The 16,383-nt window shown below is 38.5% G+C and overlaps 1 protein-coding gene across 1 annotated transcript in view; it reads left to right on the top strand.

Annotated features, from left to right (window-relative positions):
- SYNPO2 (synaptopodin 2) overlaps nt 1–15,688 on the top strand; it is a 200,431-nt gene extending 184,743 nt beyond the window's left edge. Inside the window, exon 5 of the mRNA XM_088836152.1 lies at nt 11,787–15,688. Within this exon, the coding sequence (XP_088692278.1) occupies nt 11,787–12,326 (540 nt within the window). The 3' untranslated portion in view covers nt 12,327–15,688. The remainder of the gene's footprint in view (nt 1–11,786) is intronic.
- The last annotated feature ends 695 nt before the right edge of the window (nt 15,689–16,383 follow it).

The raw sequence follows: 16,383 nt of genomic DNA, 5'->3' as shown, positions 1-16,383 counted from the left end.
AGGTATATTCACACAGTTAAACACATTTTAAGTGGGTTTGGTAATTTATCATAATTCAAATGAGATATAGTATAAATATTAATTTTATACTAATAAAGATGACTATCTTTTATGAAGTGCTTTCTATATACCAGGCACTGATAATTTTTCTCTACAAAACCCTCCCACAAGGTCAAAAGTTCATTTATTTTATACAGGATCGACACCTTTATTTATCGTGAAATTCTCTCTACAAACTGATGAGAGCTGAACTTTTCCTATCACTCATTCTTTTCTATAGTGGAAATCTATATAACTTAAAAAATTATTTATTTCTAATTGAAGGATAACTGCTTTACAGTATTGTATTGGTTTCTGCCATACATCAATGTGGATCAGTTATAGGTATACATATGTCCCCGTTGTCACAGAGCATCAATTTGAGCTCACTGAGCTCATACAGAAAGCTTCCACTGGCTATCTATTTCACATACGGTAAGTATGTTTCTATGCTACTCTCTCCATTTGTCCCACCCTCTCCTTCCCAGCCTGTGTCCACAAGTCTGTTCTCTACGTCTGTGTCTCCATTTCTGCCCTGCAGATAGGTCCATCAGTAGCATCTTTCTAGATTCCACATATATGCCTTAATATATCATATTTGTTTTTCTCTGACTTGCTTCCCTCTGTGTAATAGGTTCTAGGTTCGTCCGCCTCATTGGAACTCATTCAAATTCATTCCTTTTTATAGCTGAGTAGAAAATCCCATGGACGGAGGAGCCTGGTGGGCTGCAGTCCATGGGGTCGCTACAAGTCTGACGTGACTGAGCGACTTCACTTTCACTTTTCACTTTCACACATTGGAGAAGGAAATGGCAACCCACTCCAGTGTTCTTGCTTGGAGAATCCCAGGGACGGGGGCGCCTGGTGGGCTGACGTCTATGGGGTCACACAGAGTCGGACATGACTGAAGTGACTTAGCAGCAGCAGCAGCAACATTCCTTTGCATATATGTACCACAACTTCTTTATCCATTCATCTGTTGATGGACATCTGGGTTGCTTTTACAATATTCACAATATTGCTTTCACAATAGTCCTAGCTATTGTAAACAGTGCTACAGTGAACACTGCAGTACATGTGTCTTTTTCAATTACAGTTTACTCAGGGTATATGCCCAGTAGTGAGATTGCTGGATCATATGGTAGCTTTAATTCTACTTTTTAAAGGATTCTCCCTACTGTTCTCCATGTGAAGTTGCTCAGTAGTGTCCAACTCTTTGTGACCCCATGGACTGTAGCCTACCAGGCTTCTCAGTCCATGGGATTTTCCAGGCAAGAATACTGGAGTGGGTTGCCATTTCCTTCTCCAACTGTTCTCCATAGTGGCTACATAAATTTGTATTCTATAGTGGGGATCTATATAACTGTTACTGTTTAAATCTTTTGAGGAGAAAACATCAGAAAACATTTTGATATGTGTTTAAACGATTTTATTTTTCTGTTCAAAGCAATTGAAGTAGTCTTTTATAAAAATATACTTAAGGCTTTTCTCCAAGAATTAAGTAAGGCTTTTCTCCAAAAATTGCAAAAAACTAAAATGGCAATTCAGCTCCTTAAACAGAACACAGTCTATATTAGCAGGAGTATTTTTACAGATTATAATTTTTAGAGCGATATACTTCTTTTCTGAGGATGATGGAAAGTGAGAGGGCAAAAACTTCTGTGTAGTAGCATTATATCTTTCCACTAAAAGATTAAATGCCTTAAAACACATTATTTAGATAAATTTTTATTACCTGTAGCCTTAATTCTTCAATTTCCCTTTACAAACATGAGCTGTGTGACTTCAAGTAAATCACCTAATTTCTTTGCTTCAGTTTCCTTATTTGCAGAAATTGCGGATTATGGAATTGTTGGGAGGATTAAATGAGTTAATAGACAAAAAAATGCTTATTACTATGACTAGTATATAGTAAAAATTCTATGCAAGCATGCATCGCTTCAGTCATGCCTGACTCTGTGCGACCCTATGGATTTTAGCCTGCCAGGCTCTTCGGTCCATGGGATTCTAAAGGCAAGAATACTGGAGTAGGTTGTTATCATTGCTTCTAAGATGAAAGGGACCACAGAAATAAATGCATAGGTTCCTGCCTAACATCAGTCTTCAGCATTAAGTTAAATGTGATTATTTTTATTCTTCCATAACAGAAGGTCAAAAGAAACTGAGAAGTCTATACTTTGGCCCACCCAGAGCTTGCAGAGAGATGAGGTCAGCGGTGATGCTTCTGGCTAACCCTGATGCCTGTGTTCTGGCATGAGGGAGGCAGTGGCTGGCACAACAGTATCTGAGGCGTGCAGTGCTAATGCCACTTCAAAGGCCGCTTCCTCCTATTTTTATCCTGGGTCAGCAGCCTGCCTATGCAGTTACCTCTTGAACAAAAGGTTCTCCCAGGTCTCTGACACCTTTTAAGGCCTCGCAGACTCTTCTCACAATAACAAGAATAATCTGTTGTGCTATGTGGCATTTGACTTATAAACACCATCTCTACTCTACCCATAATCTTGAAGCAAGTAGCCAGCATTCTTACCGTTTTACAACCAACGAAAGTAAGGCTAGGAGAGGCTGAATCATATGGGTAAAAAGAGGCAAAGGCAGGACTCCTAGGTCAATGTGATGTCCAAATTCACATTCTTTCCAATACAACATACTGGCTCCTACTGTCAGTTAGAACTCTTACTCTTCCTCACAAAGAGATTGTCTTCATATCTAAAATGAAACAATTTTTTTAAAAAAGTCTATTGTTTTAGAACCCAAAATTTAATCTGATAGTTAGTCTAAGATGAATTAAGATAAATGTTGTTTAGTTGCTAAGTTGTGTCTGACTCTTTTGCAACCCCATGGACTGTAGCCTACCAGGCTCCTCTGTCTATGGGATTTCCCAGGGAAGAATACTGGAGCAGGTTACCATTTCCCTCTCCAGGGAATCTCCCCAACCCAGGGATCGAACCCGAGTCTCCTGCTTGGCAGGCAGTTTCTTTACCACTAAGCCATCTGTACTGGTTATCTGTATGTTCTTAGTAAGCAGACTGTTGATTTCTATCTAAAGAAATGGACACACTTCTTTTTTTTTTTATTTTTTTTTGATAAGAGAGAGCTACAACAGAATTCCCCAAAACTCTACTCAGTAGGAAAAGATTTAAGATTCACTTGAGAAGATAGGTCCCAGGAAACAGACACTGTTATTAAGACTAGAACAAAAATAACCTTAAGATTCTCCTGACTACCTAACTGTATCTAAATTATCTCAAGGGAGCATTTGTCCTATATTTAAAGATCTCTAGATAAAGGAATTCTATATCCCTATGGAGAACTTCCTTCTGATGTTGACCTGCTTCCACTTTCAGGGAAATTATAAGTGAAGACTCTCTAGAGCTGGAAGGGTCCCTAAGAGATCAGCTAGCTGAAATTGCCATTTCCTATACCTGTTTGCAATCTCAGTGGTAAATTAACTTTTTCTTCTCCAACTCTAACTAATCCCAATTTCCATGATCTTTTTCTTCTTTGGTCTTAATTTTTAAATCTTACAAATAGATTTTGGACTTTCTTTAGGATTCATGTATAATTTTCCATGATTTTTCTCATTTAGAGAATCAAAGCAGTTTAAAACCCTCACACTTCCACTGACCTAAAAGGAAATCATTTATTTAAAGCATGTTAAAAATCTTTTACCTGTTTAGAAAGTTTGATTTGTCTGTAAATGTTGATTAATCCCATCTGTTTTGCCAGACGTCTTGGGGTGCATGTATTGCGGGTGGCAGAAATGGGTCTATTTAATGTGTGAAGCCCGCACCATATGTAACTGACAGGTGAGACGGGCTACATCTTAGGACATGACCAAAAACTTTGGTAAAGATAACCACATTTCCTGATTATGGCAGTCTGATATAGAAATTGTTCATTCATTTCACAAATGCTTATGAAACATCTACTTGCTAGGCACTGTTCTAGACCAAGGGATGTCTAAATGAGTAAAACAATAACCCCTACTTTGGATGGAGGTAAATTCTAGAGTGGAGAAGCAGATAAACAGAATAATTAAATAAAAATTTATTATGTTAGATAAGCATCAGCCTAAGGGTAGAAATAAAGGTGGAAAGGAGGAGAGGGAATCTTGAGGGTGTGAAGAGAGAGAGAGAGAGACTGAGAACAGCCAATAGTGATCATATGATATCGGAGCAAGGCTACAGGAAATGAAGTCGGGTCACGCTGATACCTGGAATTCAGAGGATCAGCAAGTATTAAGGTCCTGAGACATGAGTGGACCTGATCTATTCAAATAACAAAGAGACCAGTGTGGCTGGAGTAAAGTGGGAGAGACAGAACAGGAAGAGATGAAATCAGAGGTGTAGGAGGTGTGAAATCAGCAGATTCTGTAGAGCCTTGTGAGTCAGTGAAAGAACTTGGAGTTCCCTGTTTTGAAATGAGAAGCCATGACAGAGTTTTAAACAGAGGACTAAGTGACATAATCTGACTTATGTTTTTAACAAGATAATGTCGGCTGCCATATTGAGAATAGACTAAAGGAGCAAGGGTGAACCAGGGAAACTAATTATAGCAATAACCCAGGCAAAAGAGTATGATAGGTTAGCTTGAGATGGTACCAATGGAAGTGGTATGGAATGTTCAGATTCTGGATGTATTTTAAAGCTGACAATTCAGGTGTGGGGTCAACAATCACTCCAAATAGTGATATTTTGACCTGAGCAAATAGAACACTGGCTAATGCCCAGTGCCTTCTTGTATCCACGTGCCCCTTTATGGACCCCTGGTTTGTAGAAATTTTAACCAGTGATTTAAAAGACAAAAGAAATGCCATTTATTCCTATTGGCTATTATTGGAATCTGTTTATGATAAGGGATATCATGTGTGTTTACTGTTCATATATGTTTAGGGAGAAAGAAGTTGAAGGCATTGAAATAGTATTTGTCAGCTGGAGACTCTCTACTCTGCATGTTTGAGCAGGATTTCAGTCAAGACAATTCTTTTAGCTTTTAAGGTTTATGGTAAGAAATAGTTTGAACTTCAAAGCATATATCAGTATATCACATTAAACTTCTTTGGCTTCTAGGGCAATTTGCATTGCTTTAGAATTCACTTCTTTGTCCTAGGTAACCTCAGATGACCTTTCCTTTTTTAAAATGTCAAATTAAATTGGTTACCAGACTGTGTAACAAGGAAGCTCACTCAGCTACTTCATTAACAAGCTATGTGTATAAGTCAACATCTAATTGACATAAAAGATGGTTCATGTTAAGCGGAGAAAGGCCCCCAGCTCCTCTGAGCTTTTCAGCTGACCTGGAAGCAGAGAGCCTTGTGTCTCCCCTTCAGAGAGAGGGAATGCCTCTCAATGTGATATATCCCTATGCACTGGCACCTACTGGTGCTTGTGACAGATGGCAAGATGCCAATATTAATTAATCCAAATTTAAGATTTCAATGTCCCTTTCCAAAATTTCTAAAGTCTCATTCCATTTAGTTTTCTTGGATTCAAATTTCTTTTGTGTGTGTGTGTGTGTGTGTACACTGCTTGTTTATGATTTCTTACTTATTTACTTGCACTTGTTGCTTGCTTTATTTCCTACTTGATTTTGGCTATGCTGGCTCTTCTTTGCTGCATGCAGGCTTTCTTGAGTTCAGTGAGCGGGGCCACTCTGCAGTTGTGGGGCACGGGCTTCTCTTGTCGCAGAGCACAGGCTCTAGGTGCACAGGCTTCTGTACTTGGAGCATGCGGGCTCACAGTTGCGACTTGCTGGCTCCAGGGTCTGCAGGCTTCAGGAGTTGCTGCACAGGAGCTCATTAGTTGTGGCTAGAGTTGGTGATGGACAGGGAGGCCTGTCGTGCTGTGACTCGGGGTCGCAAAGAGTCGGACACCACTGAGCGACTGAACTGAACTGAACTGAGTGGGCCCTAAAGCATGCAGTCTTCAGTAATTGCGGCATGCGGGCTCAGTAATTGTGGATTCTTATCTACTGCACCACCAGGGAAGTCCCCCTCCCTTTTTTTAAGCAATGTTTTGTTTTATTTTAAAGTCTTTATTGAATTTGTAACAATATTGTTTCTGGTTTATGTTTTTGGTTTTTGGCTGAGAGGCATGTGGGATCTTATCTTCCTGACAAAGGAGTAAATTCAAACCCCATGCACTGGAAGGCAATGTCTTAACCACTGGACCACCAGGGAAGTCCCTCAAATCTTTTTTTTTTTTTGAAAAAAAAAAATTTTTTTTTCCAAACAATTTCATTGCAAGTATAGTGTGTCATATGTATTTGATTAAGAAACCTCATATGAGACTGCCTGGGTTCAACCCCTCCTCCACCAGAACTTATTAGCTTTCTACCGTCGGGGAACTTACCCTCGCTAAGTGTCACTGTCCTCATCTGGAAAACAGGGGTTTTAGAAGTGCCTACTTCATGGGGCTATATGAAGGACTGTATGAAATATTCCACATAAAGCAGTTAAGCATCACCACTGGGCACACAGTGAGTGATCTACTAGTGGTGGCTATTATTAAAGGCAGAGGTAGGAAAACACTTTCTTCCGGTTTATTCTTTTGATGGGAATATGTAACATCAGGTGATTCGTGAGTTCAGTGCAAACACTTGCAGCCTTCACTTCACATTATATTGGACCAGCTAAAGACTGACATATACTCTCATGATTCAACACTTTAATGACACACTACTCTAAGCACACACAGACTGCTGTCAATAAGTCCAATATTAACTATGTGACCTGCCAGAGGACACAGCAGTTTGGTCAGTTTGAATGACATCTTCATTGGTTTGCTTCTAGTGATAGTTTATTCAAGTACATCTACTTAAGGAGACCAAGATATTATCTTTGCATTAGCTTTATCTAACACACTAGGAAAAGAAGAATGTAGAAAGCTTGAGAGAATGAATACCATCGATGTTATTTCCCCTTAGTTGGAAAAGTGAAGAAGAGTATAAGGACAGGGAAGGGTTCCAAGAGAATGGAAGTAACTGGGAATATATGAAGGGATGACTGGATAGGAGTGTAAGTAGATGCATTCTATGTTATTGGGATCAGTGGGGTAAAGTTATGGGAGGCAGAGTTGCGTCAATGTAGGGAAGACATTCTCAACATTTAGAGCTTAAAGACTGTCTGAGATGGCCTGGAAACTAGTGAGCTCCCTTCTCTAGAGCAAGGCCTGGGTGAGGGAAAAGGTTTCAACTCAAGACTATTTGATGTTACTAGGAAAACAAACAAACAAACACACATATCATTTTATTTGTAGCCATTTCATTTTAAAAAGAAAATAAGAACTATACTCTCTAATGAAATGATAATATCATATAATAGGATATTAAAAGTGGAAGTTTCCCCCTAGGCCCTCAAATACAAGAGATGCTACTCACTGAAGTGAGATTCCAGATAAACACAGACTTTACAGAGAAAACAGTAGACATGAGCGTCCCTAGTGTGCTCAAAGATTAGCAAACCACTGCCACAATTCTTGAACCCCTTAGTCAGCTCCAGGTTTTTAAAGGGGGTCAGAGTCTGGCAGGAAGAAAGGATTTTGTGAGGAGGAATTCTGGAACTCTGTAGATCAAGGTGTGTGTTTAGAGTAGATGGACTTGGGGGACTCTGCCCTCTCACCTCCAGCCTTGTAAGAAAACAGATTTAAAGTGACTTCTTAAAGGACCTTGTATGAGACGTCAGCATGAGGATGGATGGGAGGACAGAGTGGGCTGGGGTCTGAATCCCTCCCAGGATATCTACAGAGTGACAGATGGTCTGAAAAACTGTTTTGGCAAAGAATTGGGAAATTTGCTGCTGAGCTCCCAAGGTCAAATGATGTGAGTGTTTCCCACGGAGCAGAACCGGGCAGAAGTAAGGCAGAGCTGGATGGGGTCGTCCCGGGGCCTGTCCAAGGGTGCAAACAGACCCTACTGGCTAAAAGCTGTAGTCAGACAGCTTTCCAGGGGTTGCAGATTGAATTACAAGTTAACTCTAGAATTGAGATGAACTGACATTAATCGAGGACTACAGACAAGATGTCCTCAGTGATAGGGGTCTTCAAATATCCCTTAGCAGCTTTCTTCTCTGCGCCTCCCTGGCTCTGAGAGTGAAAAGCCAGAATGTGATGTTACTATATAAAGTAAAAAATATATATTTCTGCTCTTTTTTGTTCTCTATCCTTGCACTTTCACCTCAGGGTAAAGCTCAGGGTGAGCAAGCTGGGAGAGGAAGAGGAGGAAAGCATGAAGAAGCTAAACACATTGCCTTCCCTGAAGGAAGGTGGTCCTTCTAAAATCCTCCTAAAAAGCCCTAGTTAGGGAAGGAGAAGAGATTTACCTCTCAGAGGAGACTGAAATTTGTTATTCCAGTGGCTGTAACATTATAAGTTGAAATATAACGGTTTGAGTAACTTAAGATGATGATGATCTAATCCTAAAAGGAAGTCGAATGTCGCAGGTCCTAAGTTTTGATCCAGCAGCGGTGAAAAAATGTCTTTTATTAAAAAATAGATTTCTTAATCTAGTCCAGTTTAGATTAATAATAAAATAACTTTATGGTAAAAAAAATTAAAGTGTAGTAGGAGACAAAAAGAAAGAAGCATTTTGATGACCCAGCATATATTATTCACAAAAAATAACCGATTTAACATATTAAGCACTCTCATATCAAAACTTTAAATTCTTTTGATAATAATACAATCTAAGGTAGAAATTCCAATCCAGAATATAACCCATGATATGCTAGGATTCTACTATCAGACATCCAAGCTCCAAAACAGAAGGAACACTGTTGTTGTCAGGTGCCGTTGGTCACTGCTGGCTCAGGACGGATCACATGGCTTCATCCACCCAGCCGAGCGGAAAGCAGTGCGAGCCTCAGGACAGAGGCTGGCAGAGGAAATAGCACCAAAGAACAAGATGTGAAAATGGCTTTGGGGAGGTAGGTTAGAATTAGGGGTCTGGGTGCAGGCAGAAACTGGAGGCCCGAAATATTTTTGGCATGAACAGAAACAACAATGTACCTAAAGAACTATTTGTTTATACCACAGGTGCATTTCTAACCTAAGACAATTTGTAATTTTGTTCTATTGTTAGCACTTAAAGGAGCATGAAGTCACATTTGGCAGGCTGAGGAGTATGTAGAAGAGCAACAGTCATTTTGTTCACTGAGGTCACTGCACTCTTCCTTCACAGCACTGCCGCTATATTTAGCATATGTCTATTCTACAAGATTTTTTGTTTTTTTGTAAACTCAGTGTTATTTTAAGTTTCTCTTCAGAAAACTTTGAGTTACTCTTTCAATATTATACTTCAAAGTTTGGCTCTTTCCCTCCACATTCAGCTGATTAATGTTTTTGCCTTAGCTGAAGAACAGTCTCTGATGTCTCTGTTATTAGAATATCATTCAGCAGTGTTTTAAGCTTTTGCACTTCTGTTAAGATTCCATTCTTCTGAAGATTTTGTGACTACATGGGTAGAAGAAGACCAGAAAATAAATTTCTCTCTTTGATCCAGTGTTTTGCATGCCCTGTCACTGAGCTGCATGCATTCACACTGTACCTCATAATTCCAAATATATTGATAATTATTTATTTTTCCAGTTATTAGCCAGTGATGGTAATAACACTTATGTATGTTCAGGAACTTCTCCTATATTTCTGTGAAGACTTGGATCCTTTTATTGCCATCCTTTAAGTCTCTATTATTTTAAAGACCTGACTAAAGAAGCTGCTATATCTGATGGAAAACAAGTATCATTGGAATGTGAAAAATGCCCCCACGACTCTCTAGATCAGTGTTCTCTTTCTTCCAGAGATAAGGACAAAGGGAGACATAGACATGTCTATGGAAGATAAGAGCTAATTTCTCTTTATCATACAGAAGGTTAGGTATGTGTGTGTTAGTTGCTCAGTTGTGTTGACTCTTGTGACCCCATGGACTATAGCTCACAGGCTCCTCTGTCCATGGGATTCTCCAGGCAAGAATACTGGAGAGGGTTGCCGTGGCCTTCTCCAGGGGATTTTCCCAACCCAGGGATCGAACCTGTAACGCTTACGTTTCCTGCTTTGGCAGGTGTGTTCCTTACTACCAGTGCTACCTGGGAAGCCCTTATCATACTGAATGTTGATACTTCTTAATGTACAAAACAGGTAATGAGTCTCTTTTCTAAACTGACCTCTGATTGACTGATTCACAACTGCAAAGCTAAAAACAGTACTGGATTGTGTGCTTCCTGAGGACATGGACTTTATCTGAAGCATATTTGTATCTTGAGTTCACAGGAAAATGCCTAGAAATATTAGGAATTCAATAAAATTTTTGTTAAATGAATGAAACAAATGCATTAATAATGTGGAATAGAAATCAAATCCTTAAATAGTAACTTATTGGATCTAGATTAAGAGAAGGAGATTAATGAAAACAAGTTTTAATAGGAGTTTTTCTTTATTTGGCGGGGGGCAGAGGGGGCATGCCCTGTGGCTTGTGGGATCTTAGTTCCCCGACCAGGGATAAAACCCGGGGCCCCCACAGTGAAAGCAACAAGTCCTAACCACTAGACTGCCAAGGAATTCTCCATTATTAAAGCTTCAGTGATTGAAAAGACAGAATCAAGATCCATTATATTGACTGTCTTTTTCTTTATATGCAAAACAACAGTGAACCACCTACCTTTGTGTGCCTAATGGAACAACAACAACAAAAAACCCCAAACATTTTAATCTGAGATATTCTGTGCAAATCTAGGTGTTGCTATTCATTTTAAATTTAAGAACTTGATATAGAAGAAAGTATATTGAAACCATTTATGGAATTTGAACACATTTTAAAGCATGGAAATGCTTTTCATTCAAGAAACACAATGTTATCATACTCCCAAGTTGATTCATTTCTCCTAAGTGTGTCTTGCTACTTTTTGCCAGGAGTATTCCTAAGAGTCTCAAGCAAATGGGAATGTATAAGGAAGTAATGTATATAAGCAGACTTCAAGGTCCCTGGAAATATAGAATGAGTAAAAGCTTTCAATAAGTTGTATTTCATGATATTAGACAAACTGAACATTTAGCATACATAACAGAATGTTTCAGGGACACACACTCTCAAAGAAATAAGGAATGTAATATGCATAAAAGGAACGAAAACACAAATGAAACAAGTGGCTGAACTGTTTCCTTCAGAGAAACGGGCAATATACTACACTCAGGAAATAAAGATCCACGTGGTCTTCGCCAATATATAAATAGAACTTGGCTGGAAAAATGTCATCTGCTCCATCAAACGGGAAATATTAAATAAGATAAAAATAAGATAAAATATTAAAAGTCACTTGGAAAAAGTACAAAGCCCAGTAGAACATGGTCTGTTCCCAGAGTTTTTTATATATTTATGCTTACTCGGCATTGGAAAAACAAGACTAGAATGCGGGTGGGCTGTGGATGTAGATACAAATATGAAGAGGGCAGACAGAAGTAAGGGTGGTCCCAGTAATGACAGGGTGCTTGCAACGGTGGTGATGCCTAAGAAAGACGGTAGCAATTGGAGCTGTGGGTTCAGAAAAGCAGAGCAGGGAGGTCCTAAAGGAAGGTCAAGTCCCAGACCAGCACTAATAATACACCAGGCAGAGGCAGCCTATTTTGGCTTTAATTATAAGCATTGTGGGGATTTGTTGATTTTTACAGTGCTTAGTAATGGTGTGAATGCTTTGGACTAGTAGCCAATCAGCATACACCAAAATGAATGAGATATATTAACATTTTCATTATTTCTAGCAGACTGGACGCTCTCTTTCTCTTCCTGGAAGACCAGTCCCACCTGCCATCTCTGCAACGTCTCCTTGGTTATACCAGCCTGCTTACAGCTACACTAGTAAACCAGCTGATGGGCTAGAGGAAGCAAAGAAGAGACTGACTCCTTGGGAAGCAGCAGCCAAGTCTCCCCTCGGCTTAGTGGATGAGGCCTTCAGACCCAGAAACATTCAGGAATCCATTGTGGCAAATGTGGTCTCAGCAGCTCGTAGAAAGGTGCTTCCAGGGCAGTCTGAGGAATGGAATGCGAGACTGTCCTACGTCCCTCAAACCCAGAAGACCAGTGTGGGCTCACTTGCAAAGCAAGAGTATAGTGTTGCATCCCTACCCAATTATAGTAGGCCCAACTCCCAGTATGGTTCACAGGCACCACATGCGTATTACAGGCAGCCTTCCAGAAACGATTCTGAAATAATGTCCATGGAAACCAGGTCTGATTATTGTCTCTCCATAACCAACTGCAACTATAACCCACACCCGAGGGGATGGAGACGTCAAACATGAGGTTAGCAGAACTGGTTGTATGTCACCTAGATTTTTTTTTATGTTTCTTTGCAGTGTTTTTCACTTTTCTAATAGTTTAGATTCACTTTTGATCTTGGCTTGTTCTCATAGGTCATTTATCTGTGTGTGTATGCACATTGGGGGCCTCCAAATCACTTCCTTCTCTGCAGATGCATAGAGAATTTCTTTAAAGAAGAACTCATTTCTTGTGCTGATGACACAGAAATTCCATTTATTTCATTAATATGGAGAAGTCGGGCAACTAAACTCTTCTCAGTTAAAACGAAATTAACTATGTTCTTGTATGTGCCTTAGTCCAGGATGGAATTAATGAAACATGGTATGCTAACTGTTACTAGCAGTAACGGCAAGGACTATAACATTGGAGAAGTTTCCAATGGTAGTATGAGCAATAATTATATAAAAAGGATTTCCTTGGTGTTATTTTAAGCATTTCTTTGAAATAGATTTTAAAATCTGATAACATTCATATTTGGTTTTTGGAATTGAGACAAAGACATTCCCAGAAAGAAATAAATATTTGAGACTAAGATAATTATACATTTCAGTTGGACTTCTGAGGTAAGTGGTGTAATATGTGGGGAATAGAAGATGTAGGTATAGGATTTATTTTTAATCTATTTAAAGGCAGGGGCCTGAGACAGGAATAGACTCTGGGTTCAGGTGTCCTCACTTGTGAGATGAGAAGATCAGATTATTTAATCTCCTCGATGCTTAACAGCTCTGATATTCTGAACTGAGTTTCTCTCATTTGTAAAATGATCTTTGATGCATTATTCATTTTTGTTGCTCATCATATAAATATAAAACTAAGTATAAGAGTAGATTAGGTCATTGGTGTCACAACCTGTATCATTAAAGGTCCAAGAGGAATTGTTGGGCAGCAGGGTTTGAGGGGTCTCAAAGAGTCGGACACGACTGAGCAACTGAACTGAACTGAACTGAGGGTTTGAGCTATGTGTTACATGAGCGAGGGCTGATGAGAAGAAAAAAGCTATTAATGGATTAAAGGAAGTGGTAGATGGATGTGTCTGTTATTATACAACTGTAGGTCATGAACATTTATTTAATTATAGAAACCATGCCACAGAAGGCAACAAGTGGTGCTTCTTTAGAAAAGCATCATTAGAATGTTCAAAGGAAGTTAAACAGTTGCTTGGACAACTCCATGACCCATGCCTTGTTAGCATGACCATGAGACAATCAGTTAAACATCTGCTTCTCATTATCACCCCTGCAAAGTATTAAACACAAGGAAATTCAAAGTATTTTACATCATAAACAAGTATGAGAATATTTAAAAAAATAAAAACATCTTGAGTGTTCAAAACATTCTTAGGTTTCTAAATATGATTATTTTGCTTTGTTTTACTTTTTGACTCTTGAATTTATTATTATGATCATCTCTTTCACAGAATAATACTTTTTAAAAACTGCCAGGATACAAGTAATCTCTTATTTGGGAAAAAAAAAAAAAACTGAAGAAATAACAGTAAGTTCTATTGGTAATAGAATCACCCAGATACTAATTTGTTCAATTATTAAGAAAAGTAAAGTACTTCATAGAAATTTGAATTATATCTCAAATTAGAAGATATAATTATGGATTCCTAAAGAGTTCCTATGGAATTAAAAAAAAAATAATGCCTGGTATATTGGTTAATCTGCCAGCAATTCTCAGGAATCCCCACATAAAAATTCTTGTGGTGGTTCAGTTATTCTAGATGTCAATGTTTTAAGATATGTAGAATTTAGCAGAAGGAATTTTGTACAAGATCATATCCTATTTTGTTGTTTTCTTTTATAAATGCTAGCAGTTATTTCCTTCATTCCTTAGATTTTAGATACTTCAGTTCCAGAGGCTGATGTATAATACATTATATTATTCACTAAAATTTTCACTAGACTCAAAACAGAGAGATGCAGACATTTTAAACCCAAATATTATTATGAAACAGACAGATCCCACTTTGCATGCACTAGATCAAAACAATCATTGTATTAAGCTATCTGAATTTATTCCAGACATAAAAAAAAAAAGAAAATATAACACATGGCAGGAAAGTTGTACAATTTTCATTCACAGGGAAATTAATGTCTCATTTTTATTAGAAGTCAGGTTTCAAGGACTCATACTTTGCAGATATAATTCTGAAAAAAAAAAAGTGTGCTGTCAAATCCTCACAAAATGTTTGAGTATTTATCTCTAGTTTTCACAAAAGGAGTAGTTATATTGCTTACATTCAAGCTAATGTTTGAGCTAAGGCTGCCATGCTGACATCTGATTCCTTCTGAGAAAACCTAGATAACTACTGTTCTCACAAAAATAAAATCAGTTTGGGACTTCCCTGGCAGTCCAGTGGTCTGAGACTCTGCACTTCCACTGTGAGGGGCATGGATTCCACCCCTGGTCTGGGAACTAGGATCCTACATGCTGCATAGACCAGCCAAAATAATAATAAATGAATAAAATTGGTTTGTCTTATATTCCAAATAATAGTCTTTTCAGAGAAGAGCTTGCATGTGTGCTAAATTGCTTCAGTCGTGTCTGACTCTGTGCGACCCTATGGACTGAAGCCCGCAAGGCTCCTCTGTCCACGGGGATTCTCCAGGCAAGAATACTGGAGTGGGTTGCCATGCCCTCCTCCAGGGGATCTTCCCCACCCAGGGATCCATCCTGCATCTCTTAAGTCTCCTGCATTGGCAGGCAGGTTCTTTACCACTAGTGCCACCTGCTTTGTAAATATATACCACATGTGTTGTAAGACATTTTTCTACTAGCAGCAATCACAGAGGTAGAAAGAGTTCTGTGCTACCATGATTAAAAAGCACTCTCTTGAAGTACGCTAACTTGGCACCTCTTTCCATCTTCAGTTTAAAAATATAATTGCATGTGTGTGAAATATCTGTTATTGAGATGATTTAAATACTGTTTGTATTTTGAATTTTCAAACTACATGATTCTAGTCCATTTATCTCTGAATATATCTCATGTTTTGGCCTCATCACTCATATTGGAAAGAGCTACACTGTTAGGGCTCAAGCATACACATATATACATTAATGAACTGAAACTTTGGATAAAAAATATATAAAATAGGCTCAGTTATTATAATTAGAGTGGCACTGTAGAAATGTTTGTAAGAGAAAGTAGATTTTCACATTTGATTTTTTTTCAAAGTAGAAGTATTTACACTGTCCACACATCTACTAAAATAGACTATGTTCTCCTGCTTATTAGCTTAACATTTCTACCTTTGTTTATCCCAAAAGACTGTATTTGAAAGATGCATACTGAAAATCAAAATTGTATGAGTAATAAAAATTAACTTGAAAATTAATTTAAGAAGTCTTTTCATTTTTCCTTATTAAAAAATTCTTTTGCAATAGTCTTCACCCCAAAGATTTAATCTTATCTACTATATATTTTTAAATTGTAGTTTCTACAGTATCAGCTTCCAGACACATTAAAAGAATTTCATGCTGATTGGCAACATTTTAACTGTAACATTTAAAAACTTAAAAAACAACTTACTTGAAAATATGATCAGTTTCACATGTAAGTTAAGAGGTTTTAGAACCATATTTTCATATTATAGTATTATTTCAATTTAATATTCAGTTCAGTTCAGTTCAATCGCTCAGTCGTGTCCGACTCTTTGAGACCCCATGAATCACAGCACGCCAGGCCTCCCTGTCCATCACCAACTCCCGGAGTTCACTCAAACTCATGTCCATCGAGTTGGTGATGCCATCCAGCCATCTCATTCTCTGTCGTCCCCGTCTCCTCCAACCCCCAATCCCTCCCAGCATCAGAGTCTTTTCCAGTGAGTCAACTCGTCGCATGAGGAGGCCAAAGTATTGGAGTTTCAGCTTTAGCATCAGTCCTTCCAATGAACACCCAGGATTGATCTCTCTTTATTCTTTCTTTCATAATATGGAAAAATCAGTCCTAAGCAAAAGCATAGCCAATGGTAATATGACTTGATAATGTGTTGGCTGAATTTCTAAAACCACCCTGGATTCAGAGAATCTA

This window comes from Moschus berezovskii, chromosome 5, assembly GCF_049115385.1.
Source record: "Moschus berezovskii isolate FMDL1 chromosome 5, NW_MosBer_1.0, whole genome shotgun sequence".
In the NCBI taxonomy this organism is placed as follows: domain Eukaryota; kingdom Metazoa; phylum Chordata; class Mammalia; order Artiodactyla; family Moschidae; genus Moschus; species Moschus berezovskii.
This window is presented reverse-complemented; position numbering and strand designations above follow the sequence as displayed.